At 46.3% G+C, this 13,361-nt stretch overlaps 1 protein-coding gene across 3 annotated transcripts in view; it reads left to right on the forward strand.

Annotated features, from left to right (window-relative positions):
* The window catches only part of SLC2A9 (solute carrier family 2 member 9), a 209,077-nt gene that overhangs the window by 21,967 nt on the left and 173,749 nt on the right, over nt 1-13,361 (forward strand). For all 3 annotated transcript variants that reach the window (XM_068542280.1, XM_068542278.1, XM_068542279.1), the window contains one exon: nt 5,716-5,876. In XM_068542280.1, coding sequence (XP_068398381.1) covers nt 5,716-5,876 — 161 coding nt within the window. The remainder of the gene's footprint in view (nt 1-5,715; nt 5,877-13,361) is intronic.

Genomic DNA, 13,361 nt, shown 5'->3' on the forward strand with positions numbered 1-13,361 from the left:
ACACCACCTGAGATACTATATATTTATTTGATTCTTGTCCATTCTTCCCCCATTTTTCAAAAGTAAGCCCCATGAAGACATGGGCTTCATGGTTTTCTTGCTTCTATAGTGCCAGCACCTAGAACGGGGTCTGGCACACAGTAAGCATTTATAATAAATATTTGCTGAATGAGTAAATGGATAAATTTAAGATTTTTTTAAAGTTCTTTGTGTGAAAATTCAGTTCCAAGGCAAGTCCCCTAGGCTTCCTCACCCCCCAGCCAAACTGCCAGCTGTGAGTCTGCCCTTTGTGAAAATTCTAGTGCTGCCTCTGCCACATTCACACGGACAGGGACTTGACCCAGGTCTGCCTAACTCGAAGGTGTACCCTTTTTCTGCTCTACTAAGTTGATCTGCTAGAGCTTTTGCAGGTTTTTGGCTTTGCAGGCCATAAGACCTTTGTCCCAACTACTCAAGTCTATCTCTGTAGTGAGAAAGCTGCCATAGGCGATATGTAAGTGAATGGGCAAGGCTGTGTTCCAATAAAACTTTATTTACAAAGACAGGCAGTGGGCCAGATTTAGCCCAGTGATCCGTGTTTGCTAATCGCTGTGCTAAAGGTTCCAGGAAAGTGGTGAGGCCCCTGTGGACGCCTGCTGTCGTTAGGACCTGCTGGCAGAGAGCTGGCTGGCTTTCTGAACAATCAGTCCACGAGTGGTGAATTTTCCTACAGATGTTATATTCCTAATATTTTTCTCTCTTTTATCCATTTATTGCTGCATGTCTAAACCTTTATCTTTTCTGTTTCCAATGACTAATTCTACTTGGCATAGTTCTATCTATCTATCTATCTATCTATCATCTCTCTATCTAATCTGTCCATCTACCTACTTCTCTATTTATCAATTTATCCATCTCTTTTTTTATATCTTTATTGGAGTATAATTGCTTTACGTTGTGTTAGTTTCTGTTGTACAATAAAGTGAATCAGCTATATGTATACATATATCCCCATATCCCCTCCCTCTTGAGCCTCCCTCCCACCCTCTGTATCCCACCCCTCTAGGTCGTCACAAAGCACCTAGCTGGTCTCCCTGTGCGATGCAGCTGCTTCCCACTAGCTATCTATTTTACATTTGGCAGTGTATATATGTCAGTGCTACTCTCTCACTTTGTCCCAGCTTACCCTTCCCCTCCTGTGTCCTCAAGTCCGTTCTCTACATCTGCGTCTTTATTGCTGCCCTGCCACTAGGTTCATCAGTACCGTTTTTTTTAGATTCTATCGATCTATCCATCCATCTACTTATCTATCTGTCATCTTCTATCTACTTATTTACCTATCTATTTAAAGCATTCTGAGCCCTTGTAAAAGGCTATGCAAAATCTAGAGCTAATTTACATACCAATCAAATGAAACATGATAATTGCTGAATTTTCAAGCAGTCATGTATGCAGACTAAAGGGGCTCCTTTGAAACCTGGCAAATGGCCTCATATTTAAGCCATTTTAAGCCTTGACTTTTAGTAGGAGAATGCTTCTTGCCTGGGATCTGTTCCATTAGTGCTGCTACGATAATCCAGAGCTGTCGTGGGAGATGTCCCCTTGGTGCCTGAGGGCCCCCTGGGTCTGGATCTCACCTGAGAGGCCGATGAGGGCTGGATGGAGACATCAGAGTCTTATCTCCAGGGCTGTTGTGTGGGAGCCAAGGTGGGTGCCCGTCCTCTGGCAGGCAGGGCTGATGTGGCTTGGGTGAGGTGATGTGTCAGCCTAGAGCATGAATCAAAATTCCTCTTGCTCATGAGTGATGTCTGGAGAGCCTACAGGAAGATTCTGGAAGCAGTATTCTAAAGGAATGAAAGGTCCAAGCCTCAGTGGAAGATATGGAGCCCAGACTCCCATCCAAAGGGGTCCCACGAAGACAAGGATGGGCCCAAACGGGATGGGCTCGGGTGTAATCAATCACGAGGAGCGTGGGTGAGGAGTGGTGGGCCTGGATGCGTTCCTGCTGGGACCTGTGCGGTGCTTGGGGCTGCAGGACGAGCCAGGGCACATAGCCAGGGCCTGAGAGAGCAGCCAGCCTCAAGCACGGTGACCACTGGGGCAGACATTAAGAAGAGTCACCCAGAAGGACCAAAGTTGAGCTAAAAGAGTGCTTTGAATAGGAGGCCTAAGTGAAAACAGAAATTAGCTAGTAAACAGGCAATGCTATGGCTGGGAGGACAGACAGGAAGGTGGCTGGGAGGGAGAGTTTAGAGCTGATTCCAAAAATAGAGAGGGAACACCTAGAGCCCGTTTGCCCAGTCCTGGCCCACAGTTCAGGCAAGTGCTTTGAGGTTTAGCAAAAAGGACAATGGATGGGATTCTATAGGTCAAAGTGTCCTTGCAAACAATGCTGGTCATTGCTTCCCTGGCACCCAGCAGACTGCCTGGAGCAAAGGTTTGTGATGCCTTCAGATGCTGACTACCCAGAGGTAGGCCAAGTTCACGGGCTAAGGGCACAGTCTTCTAACGACTGCTCTCACTTCAGACACCAGCTGCAAGCTCGGGGATCCCAGGGCTGCCCACAACTCTGACCAACTAGTTACAGATTTGGGGGCACCCACTAGCCCCTCAGGCTTGATAATTCGCTAGAACAACTCAAAAATCTCAGGAAAGCACTACGCTAACAATTACAGTTTTATTATTGCCAAATCAGAAGCAGACAAAAGAAGAGACACTTACAGGGAGGGCGTTCCAAACATGAAACTTCTGGAGTTCTCTCCCCTTGACATCCAGACACATCACCCTCCCAGCACCTCGATGTGTAACAACTCACAGAGTACTGTCCACCAGGGAAGCTCACCATGCTTCCATGTCTGGAGTTTTTGTTGACGCTTCATTACCTAGGCATGACTGATCACGTCAATCTCCAGTCCCCCGCCCCTCCTTGGAGGCAGGGCTGCCACCACCTGGCTTGAAGCTCTCCCCCCAGTGTCAACCACACGGTGGGTATTTCCAGCATGGCCAGCCCCCAAACTGGGGCATCTCACTTGCATAAACCATCAGGTGGGGTCCGAGAGCCCCCCTGTGGATAACAAAGACACTCCTATGATCAACATTTCCTATCCAGGAAATCCCAAGGGTTTAGAGGCTACTATTCACGAACCAGGAAGAAATGCTACAGAGCCGGACTCAGGTCTGCTCACCTGCACACAGTAAAGCCAATCTACTGACACTGGGTTGTGGTGAAGGAAACTGCAGCATTTACTGCAGGGCGCCCAGCAAAGAGTCCCCGGAAACTAGTGCTCAAAACACTGGAACTCCCCGATGGGTCTCAGGAAAGCATTTTTAAAGGCCATGTGAGGGGATGTGATCAGAGGACGTGATCAGCTCGTGCACAGTTCTCTGATTGGTTGATGGTGAGGTAACAGGGCGGAGTCACAGGGGTTAACATTATCAATTCTTTTTTTTTTTTAACATCTTTATTGGAGTATAATTGCTTTATAATGGTGTGTTGTTAGTTTCTGCTTTATAACAAAGTGAATCAGTTATACATATACATATGTTCCCATATGTCTTTCCTCTTGCGTCTCCCTCCCTCCCACCCTCCCCATCCCACCCCTCTAGGTGGTCACAAAGCACCGAGCTGATCTCCCTGTGCTATGCGGCTGCTTCCCACTAGCTATCTATTTTACGTTTGGTAGTGTATATATATATGTCCATGCCACTCTCTCACTTTGTCACAGCTTACCCTTCCCCCTCCCCATATCCTCAAGTCCATTCTCTAGTAGGTCTGTGTCTTTATTCCTGTCTTGCCCCTAGGTTCTTCATGACCTTCCTTTTTTTTTTTTTTTTTCCTTAGATTCCATATATATGTGTTAGCATACTGTATTTGTTTTTCTCTTTCTGACTTACTTCACTCTGTATGACAGACTCTAGGTGCATCCACCTCACTACAAATAACTCAATTTCGTTTCGTTTTATGGCTGAGTAATATTCCATTGTATCTATGTGCCACATCTTCTTTATCCATTCATCTGTTGATGGACACTTAGGTTGTTTCCATGTCCTGGCTATTGTAAATAGAGCTGCAATGAACATTTTCGTACATGACTCTTTTTGAATTATGGTTTTCTCAGGGTATGTGCCCAGCAGTGGGATTGCTGGGTCACATGGTAGTTCTATTTTTAGTTTTTTCAGGAACCTCCATACTGTTCTCCATAGTGGCTGTATCAATTTACATTCCCACCAACAGTGCAAGAGTGTTCCCTTTTCTCCACACCCTCTCCAGCATTCATTGTTTCTAGATTTTTTGATGATGGCCATTCTGACCAGTGTGAGATGATATCTCATTGTAGTTTTGATTTACATTTCTCTAATGATTAATGATGTTGAGCATCCTTTCATGTGTCTGTTGGCAATCTGTATATCTTCTTTGGAGAAATGTCTATTTAGGTCTTCTGCCCATTTTTGGATTGGGTTGTCGGTTTTTTTGATATTGAGCTGCATGAGCTGCTTGTAAATTTTGGAGATTAATCGTTTGTCAGTTGCTTCATTTGCAAATATTTTCTCCCATTCTGAGGGTTGTCTTTTGGTCTTGTTTATGGTTTCCTTTACTGTGCAAAAGCTTTTAAGTTTCATTAGGTCCCATTTGTTTATTTTTGTTTTTATTTCCATTTCTCAAGGAGGTGGGTCAAAAAGGATCTTGCTGTGATTTATGTCATAGAGTGTTCTGCCTATGTTTTCCTCTAAGCGTTTGATAATGTCTGGCCTTACATTTAGGTCTTTAATCCATTTTGAGTTTATTTTTGTGTATGGTGTTAGGGAGTGTTCTAATTTCATTCTTTTACATGTAGCTGTCCAGTTTTCCCAGCACCACTTATTGAAGAGGCTGTCTTTTCTTCACTATATTCTTGCCTCCTTTATCAAAGATAAGGTGACCATATGTGCGTGGGTTTATCTCTGGGCTTTCTATCCTGTTCCATTGATCTATATTTCTGTTTTTGTGCCAGTTTGGCACCTGTAGGTTTGGGGCTACGTGCTCATGGTCATCAAGCCGTTAACATCTTCCATTTGGTAAGGGTTTTAGCATCTGGAAAACAACTCAGGAAATGTGCATCTGACGCTGTTATCTAGGTCCTTCAGAGAGGGCTACTGCAGAGGCTCTGGGGGAGGGGGTCTGTCCCAGGAAGGTCCCGTAGGGTCCTGCTGGGTTCCAGAAAGGCCGGCCAAATTCTTAATTACACAACAGTACATTGTATAAATACAAGGTATATCTTAACAAAAGTATGTTGTGAACATCAAAATACTGAAAACATTTGTAAATGCAAATGAGCATTTTGTTTTTCTTTTATGGTTAGTGTTTTTGTGTGCCTTGAATCCTTACCTGTCTAGGTGGTAAATATTTTCCCTTATGTTAGGTACGTACGTTTTAAACACATTCCTGAGGTGATCCTGCTCTGCGGTTCCCCTAAGTTCAGAGTCAGGTCTGAGTTTGACTCCCAGATTTGCCACTTAGCTGAGCAAGTCACTTTGTCTCTCTGAGCCTCAGTTTCCCTGTCTGCAAAAGGATGTAAAACTAGGGCGCATCCACAAAAGGTGTGAGAAGGATTCAAGGAAGTAAAGCTCAAAGAGAGCTTAGCAAAGTGCCTGGCACGAAGACCGCACTCCATAAAAGCTGTTTTGTTTATAAACTGACTGGCTTCGAGGACAGCAGAATGGGACAGGGGAATAACATGGTTTGTTGTTTGTTTTCAGTACATCAAGACCTTTTACAATGAGTCGTGGGAGAGAAGGCATGGACATCGGATAGACCTGGATACTCTGACCCTGCTCTGGTCTGTGACCGTGTCCATATTCGCCATCGGTGGACTCGTGGGGACGTTCCTGGTGAAGTTGATCGGAAAGGTTCTTGGGAGGTCAGCGGGGGCCATCTCTGTTTGGAGATCCCTTCTGTAATGTTCATAAATATGCCCGTATCAGAGTCAGGATCCCAGCAGGCAACAGAGTTCCATTCAGTCCAACTGGAGAAGTTTTAACGCCAGAAGGGCAAGGAGCGGAAATAGGGTACCGGAGGCCAAGGAGAAGTGAATCCATGGGCGATGGGCTGACAGGCAGCCGCTGAGGTTGTAGAGGCGCCAGGCTGTGTCAGAACCCTACTGTGCAAACAGGGAGGAGCTAGGAAGAAATACCCTGGCTCCTCTCTCCTCCTGCCCCCCAGTCTGCTGCTGGTGCCCCTCATTGGTCAAACCCAAGTGGAAGCCTGAAAACTCAGGAGTCTTGTTGGTGCAGTTCAGGAGGACCAGCTCCCAGGGCACAGAGCAGAGCAGGGAGAGAGGGGAGGGATCCATTTACAGGAGCAAATGGAGAAGAGTCAGCACAGTGTCTTAGAGATTGTTCCACATAAGTACCGATAGATCTGCTTTTTAAAAATCAGTTGCTTAGACAGTCTTCCGTTGTATGACTGGATGATAACTTATTTAACCAGTTCCCTATTGAGAGACATTCAGGTTATTTCACATCCTTTCCATTACAAACAGGGCTGCAGTGAGTATCAATTTCGTGTTGAAATTCCCAATCCTCGCCCCCTCTAGTCGGATCCAATTTACCTCTGAGCTTCATTCCTCATTCATTTTTTACGTGAGGCCTTCTCTCGTATAAGATTGAGTTATCAGTAAATTCCCCCCAAACATTTTCTCTCTGTCCTTTCTCATAGCAACTTCCTGGGGGATATTGAGGTGTTAATGGAAAGAGTAGTCTCTAGAGCAATCGTGTGTGAACTTGAATCATGAGTCTTCTACGTCCTGGATGTGTGGGCTTGGCCAAGTCATTTAATGTATTTGAACCTCAGTTCCGTCGCCTATAAAATGGAGTCAATAGTTGCTGCCCTGCAGGGGATGCTGTAAGGGCTAAAGAAAATTAATGGAGGGGGAATGGCCCATTAGCAGTAGGTCAATGAAGAGAAGCTATTATTATCTACCATATTATTTACTCATCATCACCTTGACACCCATACATAGTAGGGACTCCACAAATCTCCACATTGCACTGACCTGAATTAGCAAAGAGATTCATCAGACCCCAGGAAATCCCCCCCGGCCTTGGGGCTACAAAAACAGTGTTAATAATGGTGCTGCCCACTCCTTTACACTCAGCCTCACATCCCCAAATTAGAACCGATGGGGTTCAGAGCAGCCTTTCCATAGGCTGGGGCAGGAGGCCATCTGAAAACATCATGTGATACTCATAAAGGCCTGTGGTACCCCAGTGAGGTAGAGGAGCTGCCAACATTCTCTGTGTCCCCAAGGGCACTTCCAGGGCAGTAGCCAATGAGAACTCAGTACACGGGAGGTACAACGATCGTGGAATGGAGTCAGGGCTGCCGTTTTCTGAGGTCCCCCAATGTTTCAGGCACTCACACACACCCTCTTGTTTAATTCTTTCGACTCCGTGGGGTCTATCGATGGAGAATGGGAACTGAGCAAGGTCAGAGCATCTGGCCAAACTCAGCCAGCTCACACAGTGCCTGAGCTCAGGTAGGAACCAACACACGTCAGCCGCGGCACCGTGATCTTTCCATTTGTGAAGGAGATCATAATTAGTGTCCTGCTGGCAATGGTCTTGGAACATCCTTGACTATTTGACAATGGATAAGTGACCAGCTGGCCCCCAGACTGGCACCACTGGCCAGGGTCTCCAAGGCACTGTTGCTAAGCCTGTGGCCCCAAGTCCTCTTCCCTATTCCAGTAGATGGAGTCACCCCTGGCCCCAGACACTATTGCCTGTGACACATACCTACCTTATATCTGGCCGTGGGCACTTATGCCCCAAGCCTGCCCCAGAAGAAAGCTCTGAAGCCAAGCAGCTGGTACAGGAAAAGGAACACTGGAATCGGATGTCATGGACCAGCAAGTCCTGACTCCCCAACTTGCCAATTGTGTGACGTGGGACTTTGCCACCTCTCACCTCTCAGCCAGCACTTTTCCTGCGTGTGAAATGAAGGTGATCAAAGTGGCTTTACCATCCTCAGTAACATGGCAGCAAAACAAAACAGAAGGAAAGCAAAAGAGAAAATGTATTTGAAAAGTACTAAATTTCTAAGTGATGGAAGAGTCCTAGGATGCAGAGAGAGATTGATCCAAGGGCTTTGGTTGTCATACCCCAAGGAGCTGCCAATTCCTTTTTTCATCATTATGAGTGTAAAAGTTGAATTGAGTCTCAGCTTGAATAGTAACTCATCATTATGAGCGTAAAAGTTGAATTGAGTCTCAGCTTGAATAGTAACTCTGTAGGGGAGAAAAGGAGCAAAAATTAAAGAAGTTGGCTACCATTTATTCACCTCCAGCTATAGACCAGTTCTTGACATATGGTACATCATTTACTTCTTACAGCTCTCTGTATTATTGTAAACCAGAGGCCCTGAGAGGCCCAGCAACTTGCCCAAGGTGACAAAGAATGGGGTTGACCTGATTCAGACACAGGTCTGTTAGACCACAAAGCTGCACTCTTCCCATCATGTGGTGTGGATGGAAACTGCATCCCGATGCCTCGTTTTTTGTCTCTGATGGTGGCTGTCCCGGAGGAAGAGGAGGCTGAGCTCAATGTCTAAGGCTGGGATGGGATCCAAAGAAAGGGGCCCAGATGGGTGACTTGGACGGAAGTTTGGGTGGAGCTGGGGGTCCTTGGAGTCAGGTGGTCCTGGTCACCAGCAGGTCCAGCAATGGGATTGATCCTGGCTGAAGCATATGGCTCATCTGTGATTTAGGAGAGGAATGAGGACAGGGGAGCATAAGGGACCGGAAACCGTCTCTGGCCGAGCCACCCCCGTTATCTGGTCTCAGGGATGCAGGTTCCTTGTCTCCTGGAGTCTCTAGCTTGGGTTTAAGAGAGAAAGAGACAAGAACTGGAGACAGTGAGCGTGGACCACTCTTTGAGGAGTTTTACTATAAAGTGGAACAGAGAGAATGATGTGATAAATGGAGGAAGACGTAGGATCAGGAGAATTGTTTGTGTTTTGTCTTAAGATGGGAGCTACAACAGCATGTTAATGAGATGTTCCAGCAGAGAGGGGAAAATGGATAGTCAGGAGCAAGGGGTGAAGCTCGCTGAAGCAATATCCTCAAGCAGGTTGGAGTGGGTGGGGAACTAGCAGGTAATTGGAGGAATCGATTTCAGATAGGAGTGGGGAGAATCCATCTGTAGAAACAGGACGGAAGGCAGAGTGTGTGGGCGCAGATGCAGGTAAGTCCGTCCACGTGGAAGGAACATGTGGAGGGTCTTTTCGGATTTCCTCTGCTTTCTTGGTGGAAGAGGAAGCAAGGTCATCAGCTGAGAAACAGGACAAGGGGATTAAAAGAGAGAGAAGATATAGAAATAGTCCCCTAGGAGACCAGGAGATTGAACAAACCAGGAAACTCTAGAATGGTTGCTAGGGGGCCCTAAAGTCTGCTGGAGATGAGTGGTCATGAATTTCAAGTGAGACCAGTCAACATAATTCTGTGTTTTTCCCAGCCAAGATGAGTTTTGTACGCATGTGCAAGGTAGGCTGAGATCTAACCAGGGCTGGGCTTTTGTCAGACACATAGAATGAAGGGAGTGGGTCACTGGATCAAGGAGTTGAGGGTGTATGAATGTTTAAAATGATGGGCCTTGGAATTCAAACTGGATAAGAAGAAATGGACAGACATGAGGAGGGTGACAGATGGTAGAAGCTAGATACCATCTTGGCTTACAGGCTTGGTCAGGCTAAAGAACTGTTGGAAGGGTAAGTGGTAGGAGCCAGTATCTCTAGAGTTTCCCCCATTTCACTAGGACTTAATGAAAAGTACTTTGCAACTTTCCAAATCCAAACTGAAATAGCACTCCCTGTATCTTCCACCACTTGATCCTGGTCCTGTGCATCATGTTAAAGCGTAACATAGTGGAAGGCAGCTCTCACACTTTCTCTGAGCTTTCTCTTGTCTAGGCTAAGTGTCCCCAGTCCCTTTGGCCATTTCTCAAGGATATGGGCTTCAATCTCCTCATTATCCTATTGCTGTTCCTTGAATTTGACTTCTTCTGCCAAGAGCTGATGATCTGGGCTGCACTGGGGAGATTCTTCACCCCTGGAGAAGCTCAAAACAGTGAAGCCGGTGTCCGCAGTGGGGTTCCCAGGGGGCGCTGGAGTTCTGCTCTCAGAAACGGCATGGTGCTGGCCCCCCTTGTTCTGCTGCATGTCATGCCTGGGAAAAATATGGAAACACAATGATTAAAATCCCCGTCTCTGAACCTGAGTGAGTCAGCTTTGTGAATTATCTGCAAATAAGGTTTCTATCCTCACTGGGATACTGTCATGCTGGGGGTTATTTTGGGAAGGAATATATTAATATGATGAACTTGCTTAGAGGGTGTGCAGCCCAATTTGCAAATGTTTCAAATCAGACTTGAATGTGATTTTAACATCCCCTGCATAGCACAAAATACATCATCACATCTAGTGCAGGAGCTCAGACCAAAGCCCTGGGAGCCATCACTGGCTCCTCTATTTCTCTCCACCTCTATCCAATTCATCAGTATTTTGGGTTCTGAACCCCAATTTCCAACATGTGTGGCGGGGAGGGTGTTCCCACACACCATCAAGCAATTCTCCGGACACCAGCTGGGTGTCCTATAATTCAACTCCATTCTGACACCATCTACCTAGAGATGGCATCAGATTACAAGACTGAGGGCTCAGTCCTACAAGACTGCCCCCTCCCCCAGTTCAGACGCCAGTCACAAGCCCAGGTTGTCACCTGTGTTTCTGACCAACTGACTATAGATTAGAGGTTCCAACGACCCCCTGCCTCGGGTTTCAGGTTAAGGGTTTAGTCTCACAAGACTGCCCCCGCCCCAACTTCAGATGCTAATTGCAAGTCCAGGTTGTCAGCTGTGCTTCTGACCCAATGGCTATAAGTCAGAGGTTCCAACGACCCCCCTCTTCCAGTTTGATTAATTTGCTAGAGCAGGTCACAGAACCCAGAGAAACATTTTCCTTAGTAGATCACTGGTTTATTATGGAAGGATATAGTTCAGGAACAGCCAGGTGGAAAAGATGCGTAGGGCAAGGTATGGGGAAAGGGCACGGAGCTTCCATGCTCTCTCTGAGTGCACCACTCTCTCCAAATCTATACGTGTTCATCAACCTGGAAGCTCTTCAAACCCTGTCCTTTTGTGTTTTTATGGAAGCTTTATTACATAGGCACAAGTTGCTCAGGTCATTGGCCATTGGTGATTGAACTCAATCTCCAGCCCCTCTCCTGTCTCTGGAGGTTGGGGATGGCATTGAAAGTCTCAATCTTCTGATCACATGGTTGGCTCCACTGGCAACAATCCCCCACCCTTAGCTCCTTTCCGAAAGTCACCTCATTGACATAAACCCAGTTGTGGTGAAAAGGGGCTTGTTATGAATAACAGGGCATCTATTTCATCTTTATGGCTCTGAGGCAATTTCAGGAACTGAGTACAAGAGACTAAATATTATAACAAAAGATGCCCTCATTGCTCTCATCACTTGGGAATTTCCACGGGTTTCAGGAAGTGTGAGCTGGAAACCAGGGACAAAGACTGTGTATATTTTTGTTATTACGAATCACAATATCACAACCAACAAATTCCAGCAGCTCAGTCTTCAAAACACACCAAGATCTGGCGCTCCCTCCGCTGCTACTGGCTCACTCCCTCCACTGCTACCATCCCGGTGCAAATTCCTATTAGCACTTGCCTGATCTATTGCAGTATTCCCAGTTGGTCTCCCTGCTCCCACGCTTACCCCTACAGCCCAGGGTTGACACAGAAGGCTAAGTGGTCAGGCCATGACACTTCTCTCCTTAGAATCTTCTAGTGGTTGCCTATCTCACTCAGGGTAGAAACCCAAGCTCTCTTGGTGGCATACAAACCCCTTATGAGCTCTTTACCACTCCCCTCCACCTTCACCTTCTACTGCTTGCTCTCTGGTTCTTCAATGCTTCCAGCCATGCTGGCCTCACTGATGTTCCTGAAATAGCCCACGTCTGGCTCTTCTCTGCCAGGATTGCTGTACCCCAGTGTCCATATGGCTCACGTCTGCTCTTTCTTCAAATCACACACTGCACTGTCTTTAAGTCTGTGGTCAGGTGTTACCTTCTTGGGGAAGCCCTCCCTGGCCACTCTGTGTAAAAGTACACTCCCTTCCCTGCTTTCGTTTTCTGTACAGCATTTATCACCATCTGATATGCTACATATGTTTTATTTTTACTTGTGCAGGGACTTAGCCGTGTTCGTGGCTGTGTGCCAGAGCCTAGAATGATGCTCAGCACCCAATCCACCCTCAAACATGTGCTGAGTGAATGAATGTCAGTTGAATGAATAAATGATTGTTGAAAGATGAATGGCTGTGAATAAATATGGCAGCCACCATTGTGAGCGGCCTTAGTATCCTGGCTCCTGGAATGCCAAATCTCCCATTTAATAGCATGTGACCTTGGCCAAGTACTTAACTTCTAGATCTGTTTCTTCATGTGAGAAATGGGGTAACAAGATTACTTGACTTCTAGGGTCTTCAGTGAGTATAAAACACTTAAAACAGTGCCTGGCACATCATAAGAACTCTGTGAATGTTAGCTATCACCATGGGCTTATTTTATTTCTTTTTAAATTAATTGAAGCTCTAAATATGTTCCAGGTGCCATCCTAAGCACTTTACATAAATCATTCTCATAGACGCCTTACAAGATAGACATTATTATATCCATTTTACAGAGGGGTAAATCAAGGCTGAGAGAGAGTAAGAAACCTGCCCAAAGTTGTTCAATTAGTGTGTGGCTGGGCTGTCCGAGCGGGAACATTACTGGACGTGGATTCGGGCGAACGGCAGCTCTCCAGCCCATAGACGTAGAAGCTAAAGTGAGATTCAGGGCAGATCAGAGCTGGGCCACGTTGGGTGAGTTGGGTCCACATGACTTGGCTCCTAGATTCATTCCCTTCATTTATGCAGCAAATATATCTGGGACACCTGCATATGCCGGGATCTGGTGTAGTTGCTGCGGATACAGTGGCAAGACAAAGTCGCTGACCCCATAGCACTTACATTCTAGTAGGGGAAGATGCACAACTAGCATAAAGCAAATAAATACAGAGGATAATTTTCTACAGTGTTGGGACTGTGAAGAAAATAGAACAGGGTGAGAGGATGGAGGGGGATGAACTCTGCATTTGGGGGAAGCAGCCATGTCAAAGAGTGTCAGGAGGTTGCATTTGAGTTGAGACTTTAGTAAGATAAGACTCATGCAGTGACTAGAGGGGCACCGAGGATGAGGGCCATGAGTTAGGAAGCAGCCTGGCACACCTGAGGGACCATGGGAAGGCTCATGAGCATGAAGGTGAGAGTATGAGATGATGTGGCAAAA

This window comes from Eschrichtius robustus, chromosome 4 (assembly GCF_028021215.1).
Source record: "Eschrichtius robustus isolate mEscRob2 chromosome 4, mEscRob2.pri, whole genome shotgun sequence".
Classification (NCBI taxonomy): Eukaryota; Metazoa; Chordata; class Mammalia; order Artiodactyla; family Eschrichtiidae; genus Eschrichtius; species Eschrichtius robustus.